This window comes from Neomonachus schauinslandi, chromosome 10 (assembly GCF_002201575.2).
Source record: "Neomonachus schauinslandi chromosome 10, ASM220157v2, whole genome shotgun sequence".
Lineage (NCBI taxonomy): Eukaryota > Metazoa > Chordata > Mammalia > Carnivora > Phocidae > Neomonachus > Neomonachus schauinslandi.
The window spans coordinates 21817123-21834719 of record NC_058412.1 but is presented as its reverse complement, the minus strand read 5'-3'; the positions used below and the strand labels follow the sequence as shown (position 1 = coordinate 21834719).

The following is a 17597-nucleotide window of genomic DNA, read 5'->3' as shown; positions in this document are numbered from 1 at the left end:
TCGGGGCCGCGAGAGGATAAAACCCAACTAGCGCTAAAGGGGAAGACGAAGGGGCGGGCCGGGCGCCAGAGCATCCTAGCCTCCCAACCAACTAGCGACAGTGGCAGGGAAATGGAGGGCTAGAGAGGGCCAGGAAAAGGGACACTCACCGTCGTAGGGGAGGGCCTGGGAGGGGCAAAGCTCTGGTCCCCAGAAGGGCGAGACGAGATGGGGTCCCCAAGACAGGACCCCCACGGGTCGAAAATGAGGAGAGTGCGTTTCTCTTTCGGCCCCCAAGGAGCGGGAGAACCGGCTGCTGGGGCTTACTCGGCAGCCGACGAGGTTCAGCAGCTCAGGGCTGGACCGGCCGGGACTGGGGCGGAGTGCGACCCCGAGGGTTGCTGGGCAGCGTCGAGACCCGGGGAGCACGGAACGGAGAAATTGCGAAAACTTTCCGCAAGGGGACGCCATTTCCAAGTGTCGCAGGCTCCCGACAACAGCGCTCCCTCCTTGGCAGTCACCGTCAGTGAACCACGCCGTGACCTTGGAGATGAACGCTTGGATTCCTGGAGCAAGTAGGTACTGAAGGGGCGCTTCCCTCCACGGAATGTCCTCGGATACCGGAAAGGTGGTGGAAAAGCCGGGAAATGTATTGCTACTCTCGACCACCCCGGCTGTTCCTGTGGTCTTTTGTAGCTACTGCAGTGTTCAGTAAATCCTAAAATCTAGGTTTCACACCCACACTCTACCACTTGCTGGCGGTGTAAATCGTGGCCAAGTCATTTAAATTCTCCGAACCTGTTTTCTCCTCTTTAAAATGGAGGTAATACCTCACAGGGTTGTAGTGAATGCGTACTGTAAATTGTAAACTACACTCATTCATCTTTACCCCTAGCTGTATTCCCTGGTGCCAGGCATAGTGGCAGAACCGTAATAGGTACTCAAAAATATTTTCTCGTATGAATTAAAGTACAATTGTGCATTTTGTATTTACTAAATTTTCATTAAGAATTTATGCGGGAATGTCTCACTTGTTCTTCCTTCAGGTTTGCTAAGGACTCTAGGAGTTCCCCTCCACCATATCTCAGTTTAATAAATAATTTTTTCAAGCCAGAGAAACTAAGAAACTCAGAGACGAGGTTTAAAGAAAAGACAGTGGTGGAAATGATGAAGCTGAACAACCAAATAAAACAAACTCAAATCCAGCAAGAATTACTAATGGAGGAGACCAGGCAGCTGTACGCTGAAAAGTTACTTGTCCAGACTGAAAACAAATTCTTTCTGGAATACCTAACCAAGAAAACTGAGGAGTATGGAGGGCAGCCTGAAAAGCTGTGCAACAACTACTTACAAAAAACTGAGGAGATTGAACGAAGGAGGCAAGAATCAGCCTCCAAATATGCGAAACAAACTTCAGTGTTTAAAAGGGAGCTCTTGCAGAAGGAAAAGATCCAGTTCAATTTAAAGCAGCAGTTGCAGGCACTGAGGAATGTTTCACTATTAAAGGAGAAACAGGAGAGAGAAATACAGATATTACAGGAGGAGAAGAAGAAAACCCAAGCTGAGACAGATGCAAAGAAACAGGAAGTCCAGGTCCAGTTACTCCAGGAAAAAGCATTCCTGGAGAAACAACTGAGTGAGCCAGACATGAGGCAGTTGGGAAAGAGAAAAAGAAAGGAGCTTGACAGGAAGGCCCAGGCCTTGGAGCAGGAAGCAAAGCAGTATACTTTTGAGTTCTACTGCAGCATCAGGAGAGAGAATCGGGAGTTAGGGAAGAAATTACTGCAGCAAACTCAGCAATGCCAGGAGTTGCAGGCTATTAAAAGCCAGTTAAAAAGTCAGAAGCAGCAGCTGCAGCAGGAACAGTGGTATGTGCAGTGCTTAATCCGGGGGAGGCAACGATTGCAAAGAAGGCATAATTGGTGCCCCAGACAGGATGCTCCAAAGGCCACAATAACACCTCCCCTGAGTACTAAACCAAGGATTAATCCAAAGCAATTCCTAAAATAACACTGCTTCAATAAGGACTGGAGTATTCTTATGTGCTGCATATACCTGGTTAGGAAGGCTTTGGGACCTCAGACTGCTATGGTAAAATATCCATCATGATGTGTTAGTGTGAAAGATTAGGTGCGTTTTTCCAGCAGTATGCTAGACATTTGTGCCACCATCTTCCCTTAATTAGGTTTTTCCTTAATTAGATCTTGTTAATAAACAGGATGTTCCTTAACTCTCCAGATAAACCTAATACCATTTCCCAAACACCAGTACATTAAACTAGCTCAAGAAAAGCACCCTGAGGTAGTGAAAGGAAAACAGTTGTGTGACTTATTTCATCTAGCTAAGTTAGATTTCTAAGAATAGCATTTCACACTGACTTTATATAGTGCCTTCTGCTCTGTAAACAACCAGTGATCCTCATGTCTCTTGGCCAGTTGCACACAAAGAAGGCAAAGTGCTTTTAAGCTCTTTTCCAGGTCTGCACCAGTGACCAGGCAGTTCCTGCTCTAGTTTTGTCAAGTGAAAGAGTAATCTAAGTAAAAGGCATGTTCAGTAAGAGCTAGGCTGGAGGAGGGGGGTGGAGCACTGGGCAGAATGACCTTTTGTCTGACAAAAGTACAATTGTGCATTTTGTATTTACTAAATTTTCATTAAGAATTTATGCGGGACGGAGAAATTGCGAAAACTTTCCGGTGAGGGACACTCACCGTCGTAGGGGAGGGCCTGGGAGGGGCAAAGCTCTGGTCCCCAGAAGGGCGAGACGAGATGGGGTCCCCAAGACAGGACCCCCACGGGTCGAAAATGAGGAGAGTGCGTTTCTCTTTCGGCCCCCAAGGAGCGGGAGAACCGGCTGCTGGGGCTTACTCGGCAGCCGACGAGGTTCAGCAGCTCAGGGCTGGACCGGCCGGGACTGGGGCGGAGTGCGACAATTTTAGCTCAGCCCCTACAATTTTAGCTTTGAGTAAATTGAGAAGGGAAGAGCAGATAAAGGGGATGTCTGTTAGGTCAGCTCTTACTTTTGAAAATCTTGTCTGTGAAGAAATACCTCTAGCATTAATGAGGTCACTGCTTATTTCAGGAAAACATATGAAAAAAAGTTTTAAAATATTGGGACAACTTTAAAGAGTCTTGTGCCATCTATTTCCCTAACAACATTCTAAATTCTAAGACAACAAGTAAGATCAGTTAATGTTAGATATAGTAAGTACTTCAGTTTTAGGTCACTTATTACATTTTCTTCCTACTATGTGTGCACTTGATAGTACATGAAATGCCTTTTGTAATCAATATGTGCCTTATATTTATGTTTATTTGGAAGAACTGGAAATAATACTTTTAATTAGTATAGACTTTTAGGGTAGTTTTTAAAAAAATGTTTTGCACTTAATGACCTACTGATGGCTGGACTAGTTATTTGCATGCTGAATCCGAGTACAGGAATATAATCCCATATTTTAACATCACTCCTCTATGGGAAAATAAAATCAACTTTGTTTTCCAGAAATTGTCAGTGGTGAAAAACTTCAAAATAATTTTCCTGATTTTCAGTTTTATTCCTATGTAAAATGAATTCCTTTAAAATTGTGGAGTAAAAAATTTTTTCTCCCTCAATGCCTTCAACTTCTAGCTTTAACAATGTTTTTGTTAAATGTGTAGTTTGTTATTAAAAATAAAAACCTTAGATTATAATTTATCTGTTGACTTTTTTCCAGTGTATTTTCTACTCCATCACTCTTCTCCCTTACTATTGCTTCTGCATGTCTTATTCATATTAGTGTGCACATAATAAAACTGCAATTTTAATACAGAAAGTAGAATTTTAGATAGTATGCAGGTACCTTAACCTGAATACTTTGGTTCTTGAGCTGAAAATACAGAAAGACTGAACTTGAAAAACATGGTAACCAAGACAAATTTGAAGGCCTATTCTCTGTGGATGCAAAAATGCAAAAAAAAAAGCATAGGAAAATACATACTAAGGCTGATGAGTTGGAAAGTAGGAGGGATTTAGAATCTTATTATTCTGCTGTGAATTTCCCTTCTACCTTTGCTGTCCCAATTATCTAACTGGGGAGTAGGTAACTTCCGTCCCATACATTTATCTTTAATTCCTACCATCCCAGATAATGAATCTGGTGTATTGCATTATGTCTATCCCTTTCAGAGTGAGGCCTCAAGGGCTTGAAGACTTTTGTGGGTGAATCATCTGATAAAGGTACTTTGAAACCCAAACCTGCAAGTGAGCAATAGGTTGGCCAACTAATATCTCAACCTACTTTTAGTCTGCTTTGCTATGAAGAAAATTAAACAGGGTGATGTTACAGAAAGTGCATTTAGATGGAAAAGTCAACCAAGGTGAAATTTAGGTTAAGACCTAAATGATATAATGAAGCCTACCTTGCAAAAACCAGGGAAGAAGCCATTCTGGGCAATGGGAACAGTGAAGGTAAAGGTTCTAGGCTTAGTAGGTTCCAGGAACTAAAAGGTGAATGTAGCTAAAGTGTATTGGGCAATGGTCAGAGAACAGAGGTGGAGCAGAGGGACAGGAGGCGAAATGGGTTAACAGTGGGAGCAGAAGGCCTCATAGGACAAAGAGCACCGGGAAACCAGCAGGCTTTTAGCAGGTGAATGCGGTCTGATTTACAATTTTAAAGACTCAATACAGCTGTTACTGGCATGTATCCAAGCCAGTAAAAATCAGAAAGAAACAATCAAGGAAGTATTATGGTCTAGCCAAGAGAGGTGATGATGGTTCAGACTGGGGTGGCTGAAATAGAAGTAAACAGAAAGAAGAGAATACTAAAGGGTGAAGGGAAAATGAAAGGTTAAGAATGAAACACAAGTAAAATTTCTAAAGTGTTCCCTTTTAAGAAGATGAGCAGAATAATTGGTGAGAACTGATTTTTAAAATGAAGTATTTCAGACACACAATACAGAAGACCAGAACAAACTCACTATCCACCTTAAGAAATAAGAACTTAAAAATTCACTTGTAGTCCCTCTGAATCCCAGAAGCACTGTCCTAAATTTGGTGTTTATCATTCCTGTGCATGTTTTCATGCCATATATACATATGTATATATGATATTAAACTATAAATGTACCAAATACAAATATATATATAACATAGCATAGAAATATTTTTTACATATCCATAAACAATATAGAGCATTGTTTTGCTTCTTTTTAAACCTTACATAAATGGCACACTTCACGTATACTGTAACTTGCTTTTCCCAGACATTATTTTTGAGATGTATTCATGACACAAGAAGCCCTAGTTAATTTTGTAGCGTATAGTATTCCACTGTACGATTCTATCCCCTCTCCTGATGAACAATTCGACTAGTATCAGAGTAGGCTAACAAACCCAAGAATGTACAATGCCTCAAATAACAGATATTTTTTTATCTGCAGCAGTCTCAGACAGATGTTCCTGGTTGGCAATTAGTCCTTCATGGGATGATTCAAGGCATCAACTATTTTCCATTTTGTGCTCTGCCACCCTCTAAAGCCACTCTATTATCTGCATCTGGCCCGAGGAAGGGGAAAGAAAGCAGAGAGCTAACATTCACGTTCTTAAAAGTTCTAGCCTGGATGTGACACACGTCACTTCCACTCACATTCTACTGCTGAGCAGTTAGTTGGCTACCCCTTCACTACAGGGTCAGGGGACTAGAAGGCTGGGAAACATAGTTTAACCATTTGTCCTATAATTCTGTAATTCTGCAAGGTGAGAGCAGATTTTGGTGGACAGCTAGTAGTCTCTGCTACGTGTTGTAAATGATACCATGATACCGTTCTTTATGTCTCCTCGTACACCTGGGCAAGAGGATTTTTCTCTGTATGTACCCAGGAGTAAAACTGCTAAGTCTTAGGGCATATTTTGAGCTTGACTAGATACTGCCAAATCATTTCCAAAGTGATTGTTACAATTAATGTTCCAAACTGTGCATGAGGGTTCACATTCTCCACCACCTGGCTATACTCGATATTTTCAAATTTATATTATTCTAATAAATTTGGTTTAAAAATTTAAAAACTCAGTAGTATGATTACAATACTCTCTACTGAGTCCTGCTGAGACCTGGCCTCAGGAAGGAAAAAAAAAATTTTTTTTAAGATTATATTTATTTATTTGAGAGAGAGCCCGAGCAGGGGGAGGGGCAGAGGGACAAGTGGACTCCCTGCTGAGCAAGGAGCCAAATGCCGGGCTCAATCCCAGGACCCTGAGATCATGACCTGATCTAAGTCAGATGCTTAACTGACTGAGCCACCAGGGCGCCCCAGGAAGGAAAATTTTTTAAAGTGCCTGCAAGGGCCCTGGATGAGACTGGACAAGTTTCCTGTATTAATTCACTTTAATCTCAAACAAATTACTCATTTTAACCAGCAGATTTCAGGGGATAAAAAACTACCAACACCCCACATTTGGTACTTCTTTCAAACCCACTCCCATGTCTAGCCATTTTCTTACCCCCATATACTGTGTCAGCAAGGAGTCAAGTAGCAGGTCGGAGTCAATGAACAACTGGAAACATCATTCTAACCGACAGTCATTTATTTCTTTTGTCATTGCCCAACATTCCCCAAGTCTTACTCACCAGAAATTAATATAGCTTCTTCATTTCTCCTCCCTGACAATCCTCATCTACCGAAAGGGTTTTAAGGGTGCAACTGCCAATGAAAATGTAGAGTGGACATACCACATCCTTGACTTGTTTCAAAACTATCTATTCTGGCAGTATCCAAATCTGGTTTCAATGCTCCCTTGTTTGAAAGTGGTCTTCACAAAAGCCCACATTTTAAAGCTATGTGGAGCAGCACAGGATACAGAGTTCAAGAGTAGTAACAGCCTTTCAGAATTTGAAAAGGTAGTATTAATCCATATCAGGGTTCAGGGTCCTTGCTTTTTATGTGGCAGATGCCACAAAAATTGGCAAGAATATATAAGACCAATATATGTGGAGAAGGGGAAGAGAATCTAGAAACCCAACAACAGAGCTGTTCTAAACAATGCTCCAGAGAAAGCCAGCCTCAAAGAAAAGTAGCCCACTAGACATTTTTTATCAGGTAGGCATGAGGTACAGAAAAGGAATTTTTCTTTCCAACACCAGAGAAATATCTACATCTGGTGTCAAAGTCTCAAGATATAAAGAGGATAGAACTCCACATAAAAAGAGGACAGAGGACAATATTCTCAGAAAACTCCAAGAGACAGAGGTTGGCTAAGGTTAGGAGTAAAGACTTAGCACAGTGTAGACTAACAAGTGAGGTCAAGTCCAGAGGAGAAGGAATGTGTACCCTGGCTACCAATCTTAGTGGCATTACCAGGAACACTAGGATTCTGGGTCAAAACATCAAGTGCAATGTGGTATTTCTCAATCCTTAAAACTGGGGGAGCAAACAAGCTTCTGGAGGGCACTGATCATAGCAACTGATGAGGCCTCAAGCCCCAAGAAAGTCGAGGCAGTATTTATTGCTTCTTCTACTTCCTTCTTTCCAATCATTTTCATGTTTGGGACATGTTAATGTTTGGGCTGCTTTTCATGCTTGTGGGTCTAGTTAGACAGTCACTGCTACTTGGGACAAACAAAACATTTCCCAGTAAAACCAGTGTAGAGAGGTTCTAGCTTTTTCATCCTAAATCCATTTTCTTACTTTCAATCCTAAAACCATATCGAGAGAACAAACAGCCTCCATAAAATCTGTTTCCCAAGGAGACAGGATAAGCTTATTATATGAGTGACAACAGTTCTAGCTTCTAGGATTGTTATATCACAAATACAAAATGGTAAGTCAGTATGATTTAAAAAAATTAATTTGGAATTGTTTTATAAGCGAGATGATGGAATGACTACTTAATCAGTGGAGAGTCCAAGAACATTCTATGGCCCAGGAAGGAAAAGGACAACCAAACGGGTTTCTCAGTTTTGTACAGGGCAAGAGGGGCCCATAGTTGGCCTTAAGAGGGAGCTCTTTGGGCAAGATAAGAGAAAAACAAGAGGACTCCAATGAGGAATAGCAGGAAAACCTACCCAAAAGGGGTGGGGGTGGGGGTGGGGGTGGGGTCAAAGTGAATAAATAGGGAGCACGGTGAAATTTACACACGAGGAAGGAGCTGAGAAAGTCACAGCCTTACACAAACAGCTGAAAGAGTACATTTCCCCTCGCTCAGCCCCCATGACTCAGTCCTCCCAGCACAGGTCCCCGTGACAACAGCGGCACGTCCACTCTCCTAGGAGCTTCCACGCTGCCTGCCTACTTCCTTCCTCGTTTATGATTAGTCTTTGGGGGCTTTACTTTCTGGAACCGTGCTGGCACCGGCTCCTGCTCCGGTTCCTTACGGGAGGTCGACACTAGCAATTCGTCGTTACTCCTCCTCTGATCCTTCCCTACTCTAAGACTCAGCTCTGCCTCAGGAAGCTCGATGCCAGGCTGCTGCAGCCTTCGCAGAGACCTTCTGCTCCTGTGCTGCTGCCTCCGCTTTTCTTCTTCTTGCTGCCGCTGCTTTATCTTCATTAGCTTTTCAAAGCTTTTGGTTGTTGTTGGGTTTACAACGAACCAATCCTACAGAGGCAAAATGGAAAAATCATCCAGTCAATACACAGTAGAGAGCACAAAGAATGGGTGCGGGAAGAAATTCTTCTCTTTTTTTAAAGATTTATTTATTTGAGAGAGAAAGAGAGCATGAGGAGGGGGTGGGGCAGAGGGCAAGAGAGAATCCCAGGCAGACCCCTGCCAAGCACAGAGCCCAACACGGGGCTCGATCCCACAACCCTAAGATCGTGACCTGAGCTGAAATCAAGAGTCCGACGCTCGACCGACTGAGCCACCCAGGCGCCCCGGGTGTGGGAAGAATTTCTAAAAGGCATGGTTAGGGCAGAACGCAGTAAGAAGGAAACAGATAGGGAAGCATAGCTTATAACTCTGTGCTTTAAACTGGGAGAAATTCAATACAGAGTAGTCATTATGACATTTATTGTGTAAGACATGATTTGGGGTACTTCAGTAAGTGATCTACAAAGTCTGTTCACTTAGCATCAACCCACTCATTTATCTCCTTTATAAAAATCTCATGAGATATAAAGCATTGGGCCATACGAGATTTTTATTTCATGATAGTATAGTGGGTAAGAGCATGGACTTTGCAGCCAGACGGCCTAGGTGCAAATCCCAACTGTTTCTAGCTCTGTGACCATGGGGAAATCACTTAACCTCTCTGAGACTCAGTTTAAAAAAATAAGAGTTGAGGAACATGGAATCCAATTATGAAACATCCTTGCAAGAGAAAGAAAGCAAGAAAGAAAGAAAGAAAGAAAGGAAAGAAAATGAATTTCAATTTAAAATCAAGTGATCTGATCAGTCTTCTAGGTCTACCTACCAATTTATACGAATTACCCTGAGAGAGGACCACCACCACAGAAATGCAATCAGCAAAATCCAAAATGTGTGTAAACATATGTGACAAATGACTGCTTCTTCGGAGGAAAGGGGAAACCCCTAGACCTGCAGTGTCCAATGAGAGAGTCACTAGCCACATGTGGCTAATAAGCTCTTGAAAAATGGCTAATCCAAATTGAGATATGCTTTCAATATAAAAAATACACATTAAATTTCAAAGACTTAGTATGAAAAAATATAAAGTATCTCATTAATAATTTTTATTGACTACATGTTCAAAAGATAGTATTTTAGCTATACTGGGTTAAATAAGATATATTATCAACATTAATTTCACCTGTTTTCTTCATTTTTTTTTTTTTTAAAGATTTTATTTATTTGACAGAGAGAGACACAGCGAGAGAGGGAACACAAGCAGGGGGAGTGGGAGAGGGAGTAACAGGCCTCCTGCCGAGCAGGGAGCCCGATGCGGGGCTCGATCCCAGGACCCTGGGATCTTGACCTGAGCCGAAGGCAGACACCCAACGACTGAGCCACCCAGGCGCCCCTCTTCATATTTTTAAAATGTGGTTACTAGAAAATCTTAAATTACATACTTGACTCACATAACATTTCTATTGGACAGCACTCTAGAATAAAACATACAGTATATGGACCTTTCTTTTTTTCTTGCTCTTGATTTGAACAAGCCAACCGGAAAAAATTATGAGGCAATCAGGGAAATTTAAATAATTTAAATAATGACTGGGTATATGACGATATTCAAGAACCACTGCTAATTTTTAGGTGTAATGATGGTTGTGGTTATACATTTTTAAAAGTCCTTATATTTTAGACACACACATCAAAAGAAGCAGTGACAGTGGACATGGTATGTGAAATTTGCTTTAAAATAAGCCTTTAAGGGACAAAAAAAAGTGGGTGTGATTATAAAGGAAAACAAGATTGGACATGCACTGATGTCTGTTAAGGCTTTTCATTATACTATTCTGTCCATTTCCATGTATTTGAAAATTTCTGTTAAAAAAAAAAATAGTATAAGAAAATGTGAGGCCAAGAGGGAAGAACAGAGGAAAAATGTTTTACCACCACAGATAATTCATAAATACAGGCACAAATCATTGAACTAATGCTTGAGGAACAAGCCCCAAACCAAGTGAAATTTGTTGGCTCCACCTTTTTAAGAAGAAACTGGAGAAACAGGTTAACTACATAAAGGCCAGATTTTGTCAGGATTAATTATCTTTTAAATAATTCCGGAGGTTAAAAAGGTATGCTATTATTGTAAAAAAGATATGACTGCCTTCCAGAAGAAATCTCAGATATAGAAAGGGATTCCCAAAGCTTAAACCTGTAAAACAACAGGGACCACACTTGATGACACTAACTACAGCCCACATTGTTAAGAACTATTAAATGTGAGGGCAGAGAACAGCTAAAGGCGCTTGCTCCTTTTCCGTATCAGGCAACAATAGTTTCTACAGTAAGATATTCCAAGAGAATGCACACTCTACTTCTTTAGCTTTTGCAACACAGGTATTTAATTATACAGGAAACAATTTCTCTATTCACCTGTATTACTAAAAACTTGTCCTAAGAGAAAACTCTTGACTTTCTGAAGCTTAAAGCATTTTTATACAGAATTGATTCTGTAATTTTGAAAATTTACAAACCTTAAGAAAAGTTTAATGAACCCTAGATTTACTATGGTTAACTTCTCTTCCCTTTTTTCCTTCTTTTCGTCCTTTTGCTGAACCATTTGCAAGTTATCTGCAGACTTATTTCATCCCTAAAAACCGGCATAGATCTGCCTAAGAACAAGGGCATTCTTCTGCACAACTACAATACAGTGATCACGTTTGGGAACATGAACATTGACTCGTTACTATTATTTAATGAGCCCGTATTCCAATTTCTCCAGTTGTCTCACTAATGCCCTTTATAGTTGTTTCTTTGCGGTATTTGAAACATTAAAAACTGGTTGCTCAAAGACATTAGAATAGGAGAAAACAGAAGTATAGAGATGGCTATAAAACAAGAATTCCAAAAGTATAAATTCAGCCTGGTGCCCAAATGCCTGATTTAACTGAATTTAAAAGAACCAGAAGAGCTCAGGGATGCTCACACTTACAGTGAGCTCAAATGCTTTCACAGAAAAATATAATTATGCATCTAATTTTACAAAGTATTTTAACTCCATCTCTCGTAACCACTTTCAAGTTACTTTCCTCAACAGTCCTAGCCCATAAAAACGCACAAAATGCTCCTTTCTTGGGACATATGTGTGGGTTCCACAGGATTACAAAAACATGGTGAGAAAGCAGGGACCTCACCTCGGCATGGACAGAGTTGATATGATACTTGACACCACTCTCTGACACAAATTCTTTTTGACACAGCAGACATTTGTATTTTCCAGCCACAAAGTTTCCCTGTTTTCAAGACAGAAAGAAAAGGGAATGGTAAATTCAGGAACACATACCTGGGTCATGTGTGGGGGTCATTAGAGATGAAAAAAGGGGATTTTACTTCAGCAAAGGTAAGAAGGAAGAAAATCCAAAACAGCAATATATTTAGTAAAACCAGATTGGGCCAGACTATCACTACTATAAATCTATCCTAAAATAATTCTATATGTAATACCCCCACCCCCTCAACACAACCTGAAGTTCTCCTACTTGTATTATAGAACATACCACACTTTTCTATCTTCCCTTGTTTCTGTCACTTCACTTCCAGGTTCTCTTGGTTCCTCTTCCCAAATTATCAAACTCCTGAAGTTCACCAGAGGCACCAATGTATATAATTCTTCCCACTATAATCCACTGCTCCAAAGAGTGCCTTGGACATCCAAAATTAAAGAAGTATCATCCATAATACCTAGTTGAAGGGCTCAGACACTAAGATCATGATGACAAACTCCTTAGTATTCCTGGACAGATCTGGTTTGGATGCCTACACTCCCATGCTGCCTTGAACTGAGACTTCTCTCCCCTCCTGAAGCTCTGAGTGTCCGTGGTGTTCATTTTGTGTGAAGAGATATTTCTGAATGGAATTAAAAAGTGGCAGCAGTCCCCATAGCTGTGGGTTGTAGGGCACCTGGGTCAACACAGAAAAGATTCAGTGAGGTGAACAGCTGTCTGCCTGACACCCACGGAGAGAGCCTACTTCTCATCCCCAGAGGCCAGTATAATTCAGATGGGATTAGAGGATCTTCATCAATCCAGATAAGCACACGTAAATTGATGCTAGAAAGTTTAAGGCCCAAAAAGAGAGGGCAGGCCCAAGGCAGGAGAGGCTCAGGTGGAAGAAGTTAAATCCCTGGAAGAGGCTCAGAATTAATATTATTTTTCTCCAAATTCTTTAAATGATAAGATTTAAGGCTATGTTGGCTTTTTCTGTATCTTGGACATATCCTGGCATCCCATCCAGTAACAGACCAAGAATCTTTAGGACATAAAAAACTAAACCAGCCTTTGAAGATAACAGCAAACAGGACAACTAGCTGTTCACCTAAACTGAATTCTCTTCCATATCAGACTATTTCAGAGGTCATGTTAAGATAAATTGTTCAGAAAGTTACAAACCAAGGTACAAGAGCCCAGGTGAGCTTTAAGGCCTGATACACTACTGTAGACAGCCTCACAACCCTGAAAAAGAGAAGAAGAAATAACGTGAAGATTATACCAAACCTCATCCTTCTCTTAGCAATCTGGTCATTTACACTGACCAACCGTACATTTGGAGGAAGAAGCCCAATAAATTATATTGCAAACCAAACAGGAAAAGAATTCACACATAAGCCACAAAAGCAAAAAGAGAAAACCAAGGACAAGTTTAAAGAAAAAAAAAAAGTGAACAAGCTGTTTAGAAAAGCTTAAGATATTCTCTTCCCTGGGACTTTTTCTCTGACGCTTAGAGAAACAGAAAATTGCACAGTAAGATTTTTTTTTTTAATCTGCCTTCTTCAGTACAAATGTGTCTATTTCTTGAGTATCTGCTCCTTCCCCAAGTACTGCATATATAGCTGTGGTAGGTTAAAGATGGCTGGAAATTCTCTGCCACTCTTCCCTGTGAGAAGTGGAGTCTGCTTACCCTCCCTTTGAATCTGGGTGAACCCTGTGATTCCTCTGACCAACAGAATGCCATGGAAATGATGCTGAACAGATTCTGAAGCTAGGCCTTAAGAGATCTGCAGCTTCCACCTTCATGTTCTTGGGATACTCAGAAGTCAGTTGCCACGTACCCTGCTGGTAACCCACTACACTCTGATGGAGTGAGGCCATGTGGACAGCCGAGCTCCCAGCCAAATTAGTTACACAGAAGCCATCTTGGACATTGAGGTCCCATCCAAGCTTGCAGCTAAACACAACCCACGAGTGATCCCAGCGGGTGCCGTGTACAACAGGAGAATGTTCTCTGAGCCCTGGCAGAATTAGTGATTTACAGAATTCTGAACAAATACAATAATTGATGTTTTAAACCACTGAGGTTCAGGTACTTCGTCATGATGGAATAAATAACTGAAACAACAGTTTGATAAACATTTACTGAATAAATGAATGAGAAAGAACCACCTGGTTAGGGCACTGAATGCGATGATATTTCTTGATATCTGACTTCCATTTGTGTAGCACTTCCTGGCTGAAGGTAGGTAGCCCAGGGCGAGTATATTTTAACTACAAGACAAGAAACATTTTATTGGAGGAATCCGATTTCCAACCAAAACACCCCAAAAGTTTCACACCCAACTCTTCAGGTTATGTAATTCTGGACTTCAACAAGCATACTTCCATATGCAGAAAAACTGTAGTATGTAAGACCTTTAAATACAAATTTACCTGAAACTGGTAAGGACAATTGTCTACTGTTTAATCTTAGGAAGTCTGACTTTTAAGAGAGGGCAGGAGACTTTCAGATATAGCACTTCATCTATAGTTTGAAAAACCTTAATGACAGAACATTTACACAGTTAAAACACTTGTTACAAAAAAGACAGGGATACAAATATGTACTGTATATAAAATATACTTATATGTATACTTACAGGGTACACATATACACACACATTTATAATACATTCAGTAGAAATATATGTAGATGGGGAAAAGGCTAGAAGGCTATAAATGAACATGTTAACAGTAGTTGTCTCTGGGTGGTGGAATTTTGAGTGGTTTTAATGTTTTTTCCCTGCTCCTCTGCATTTCTCCTTTTTCTTCAAAGGTGTCATGTTAATTTTGGGTTGTTTTTTTTTTAAGATTTTATTTATTTATTTGAGAGAGAGAGACAAGAGATAGCAAGAGAGAACACAAGCAGGGGGAGGGGCAGAGGGAGAGGGAGAAGTAGGCTCCCTGCTCGGGCTCCCTGGAATCAAGGCAGGGCTAATCCCAGGACCCTGGGATCATGACCTGAGCCAAAGGCAGACGCTTAACCAACTGAGCCACCCAGGCACCCCAATTTTTGGTATTTTAAAAATTCAAATAAAAACACTGATGTTCAGGGCGCCTGGGTGGCTCAGTTGGTTAAGCGACTGCCTTCGGCTCAGGTCATGATCCTGGAGTCCCTGGATCGAGTCCCGCATCGGGCTCCCTGCTCGGCAGGGAGCCTGCTTCTCCCTCTGACCCTCCCCCCTCTCATGTGCTCTCTCTCTCTCTCATTCTCTCTGTCTCAAATAAATAAATAAAATCTTTAAAAAAAAAAAAAAAAACACTGATGTTCAACCTAAAACAAAGATGTGAGAGAACTCTGGGGATGGAACACACCATCTTTCCTTCTACTGCCCAAGTAGAATTAACTATTCCTCACACTCGCCTTCATGTGCTTTGACACAAGTTAGTCTCTTCTTAAAACTGCAGCTGTAGTTTCCAGAAAAGAGACAGCTAGCACCTGGAGAGACAGTTCTTACAAAGTCCACCACAGGTAACAGCTATATTTCCAGTGAGTAAACGATCCTCCTGCTTGAAAAAATAAGTATCTGAAACAGATACCGAGACAGAAAAACAGAACCAAAGCCCATAGAGGTAAGGGGAAGGAAGGAAGGCACCCTAAAGAAACTCTGGCAAATCAATAAAAGGAGTCAGAGCACAGAGCTGGCTTTATTTATAAGCACCTCCTCTCCTCTGCAGCTAGTGTATATGGGTCCATCTAAAATCCTTTTATAGTGATAGCAGAATATTTATAAAAACTATTATATTCATATAATAAACTATCATATTTATGCAGCTATTAAAAAAAAGAAATGAGAATAATCTCAATGAACACATATGGAGTGATTTCCAGGATATACTTTTAAGTGAAATAGAGCGAAGTACAAAACAAGTACCTACGTAAGAAAGAAAAGAATATAAGAAAATACGCATTAATGTATGGTGATTAACATAACATAAAAAAAAAAAATCTGGCCATCCATCCCATAAAAATATAAGAAGGATAAACCAGAAACTACTGAGTGTGGTTATCTTTGTGGGGAGCAGGGTGGGAATAGGATGAAAATAAAAGGGTACTAGGAACAGGACAAATGGGAAGAGACCAGTGGCCCTTCTCTAAGAAGACCTTTAATACAGGTCTGACTTTTAGAACTACGGTAATGTTTCACATACCCCCAAGATAAATGACTACTTTCAATTAAACAGGACATATGGGGAACCCAAAATGTAATGTAACATATGAACCTAATGATTGCAAATGAGAAACCTAATGAAAGGGGGGAACCAATCTAAGTAACTACAAAATAGTACTCTGATTATACAGTATAAGGCCAAAGATGAAAAGAACTGTAACAAATACTGTTCTCTAGTTAGTAAATCTGTTTTTACAGGGGTATGGGAAAACAACTGTAAAACTATGTTATACTAGCGCTAAGCAAATAAGTAAATATATTGTACACAATGAGAGCCAGGTCTCTCACTGTTGGAGAAAGGAGTTACAAATAAGCACAGAGGAAGACAAGAATGAAACCTGCGGTGTCGGACTGGAATTGATGGTATCACGGCCTTAAATATGTATACAGATAGAGAGACATAAAAATGAACACAAGAGAGAGGGAGCCTGGGTGGTGCAGTCAGTTAAGCAGCCAACTCTTAAATTTCACCTCAGGTCGTGATCTCAGGGTCCTGGATCAAACCCCACGTTGCGCTCTGCACTCAGCGTGGAGTCTGCTTGTCCCTCTCCCTCTGCTCCTCCCCTCACCCGCTCCCTCGCTCTCTCAAATGGATAAATGAAATCTTAAAAAAAAAAAAAATGAACAGTGTGTGTGTATGACCCATGAGTATACATATATATGTATATGCATATACATATGCACCCTTGGATATGCATATACACACATACATACACACACACACACACACTCACATACTTACATATATATATATATATATATATATATATATATATCTCCTGGCTCTATCCACCAAGAGGACCCAGAAGCAATAACACCCCAGCAGGAATGAATACACCTACCATTCAAATCTTGGTTTTTAAATATATTCTCCAATAAAAGAATTCAGGATTCCTTGGAGAAATGGTTGATTCCAGGGCTAGGGCAGGGAATATATGAGATGACCCTACAGCATCTCATGGTGTCAAAAAGTAACAAAGTATTCAAAAAAATGATAGCAGCATGTCAAAAAGACACAGGGGCCCACTTGGAAGAGCTCTTGATGGCCAACTCTGGGACAGTTTGAGCCACAAAATTAACAACAATAACAGCACCGTATTATAATGCTACAATAAAATATCCATGAGTCCATACTGATATAAGCAGATTAATAGAAGAAAAGGATGTATCTTTCTGACAGAATTCCAATTAATAACTGTGGAAGAAATAATGGAAATACTAAACATCATTAGGCAAACAACCATAATAATAATTGTTGCAGTGGGCAGAAGTATGATAAGGGTAGTTGCATAGTGTCAATTCCCCCACAAAATATTCACTAATTACAAGGGGGAAAACTGTAATTTTGCCTTGGAGAAAACTGGACAACACATCCTCATCCAGTGATCAAAGTTAACACCAGTAAAAAGACACATCAATATCATATACTTCCCGATATGGTGCACTGAGAAGGGCCAACACTGCTTCAGTGGTATTCTTGATAAAAACATAGGACCCTCAATCTAATCTCAAGAAAACACTAGACAAATCCCTATTAGAGATATTCTACCAAATAACCAGCCCGTCCTCTTCAAAGTATCAAGAGCACAAAAAA

The 17597-nt window shown here is 40.6% G+C and overlaps 2 protein-coding genes across 3 annotated transcripts in view; one reads left to right on the top strand and one right to left on the bottom strand.

Moving 5' to 3' along the window:
- The first annotated feature begins 243 nt into the window (after window positions 1-243).
- CCDC121 (coiled-coil domain containing 121) lies at window positions 244-1989 on the top strand. The gene is made up of 2 exons (XM_021697705.1): window positions 244-554; window positions 1026-1989. The coding sequence occupies exons 1-2, from the start codon at window positions 244-246 to the stop codon at window positions 1987-1989; spliced, it is 1275 nt and encodes a 424-aa protein (XP_021553380.1).
- A 4531-nt stretch (window positions 1990-6520) lies between these two features.
- The window catches only part of ZNF512 (zinc finger protein 512), a 31941-nt gene continuing 20864 nt past the window's right edge, over window positions 6521-17597 (bottom strand). For both annotated transcript variants that reach the window (XM_021697440.2, XM_021697441.1), the window contains exons 11-14: window positions 13962-14063; window positions 12972-13034; window positions 11718-11816; window positions 6521-8550 (exon numbers count right to left, since the gene is read on the bottom strand). In XM_021697440.2, coding sequence (XP_021553115.1) covers window positions 8242-8550; window positions 11718-11816; window positions 12972-13034; window positions 13962-14063 — 573 coding nt within the window. In that variant the 3' untranslated portion in view covers window positions 6521-8241. The remainder of the gene's footprint in view (window positions 8551-11717; window positions 11817-12971; window positions 13035-13961; window positions 14064-17597) is intronic.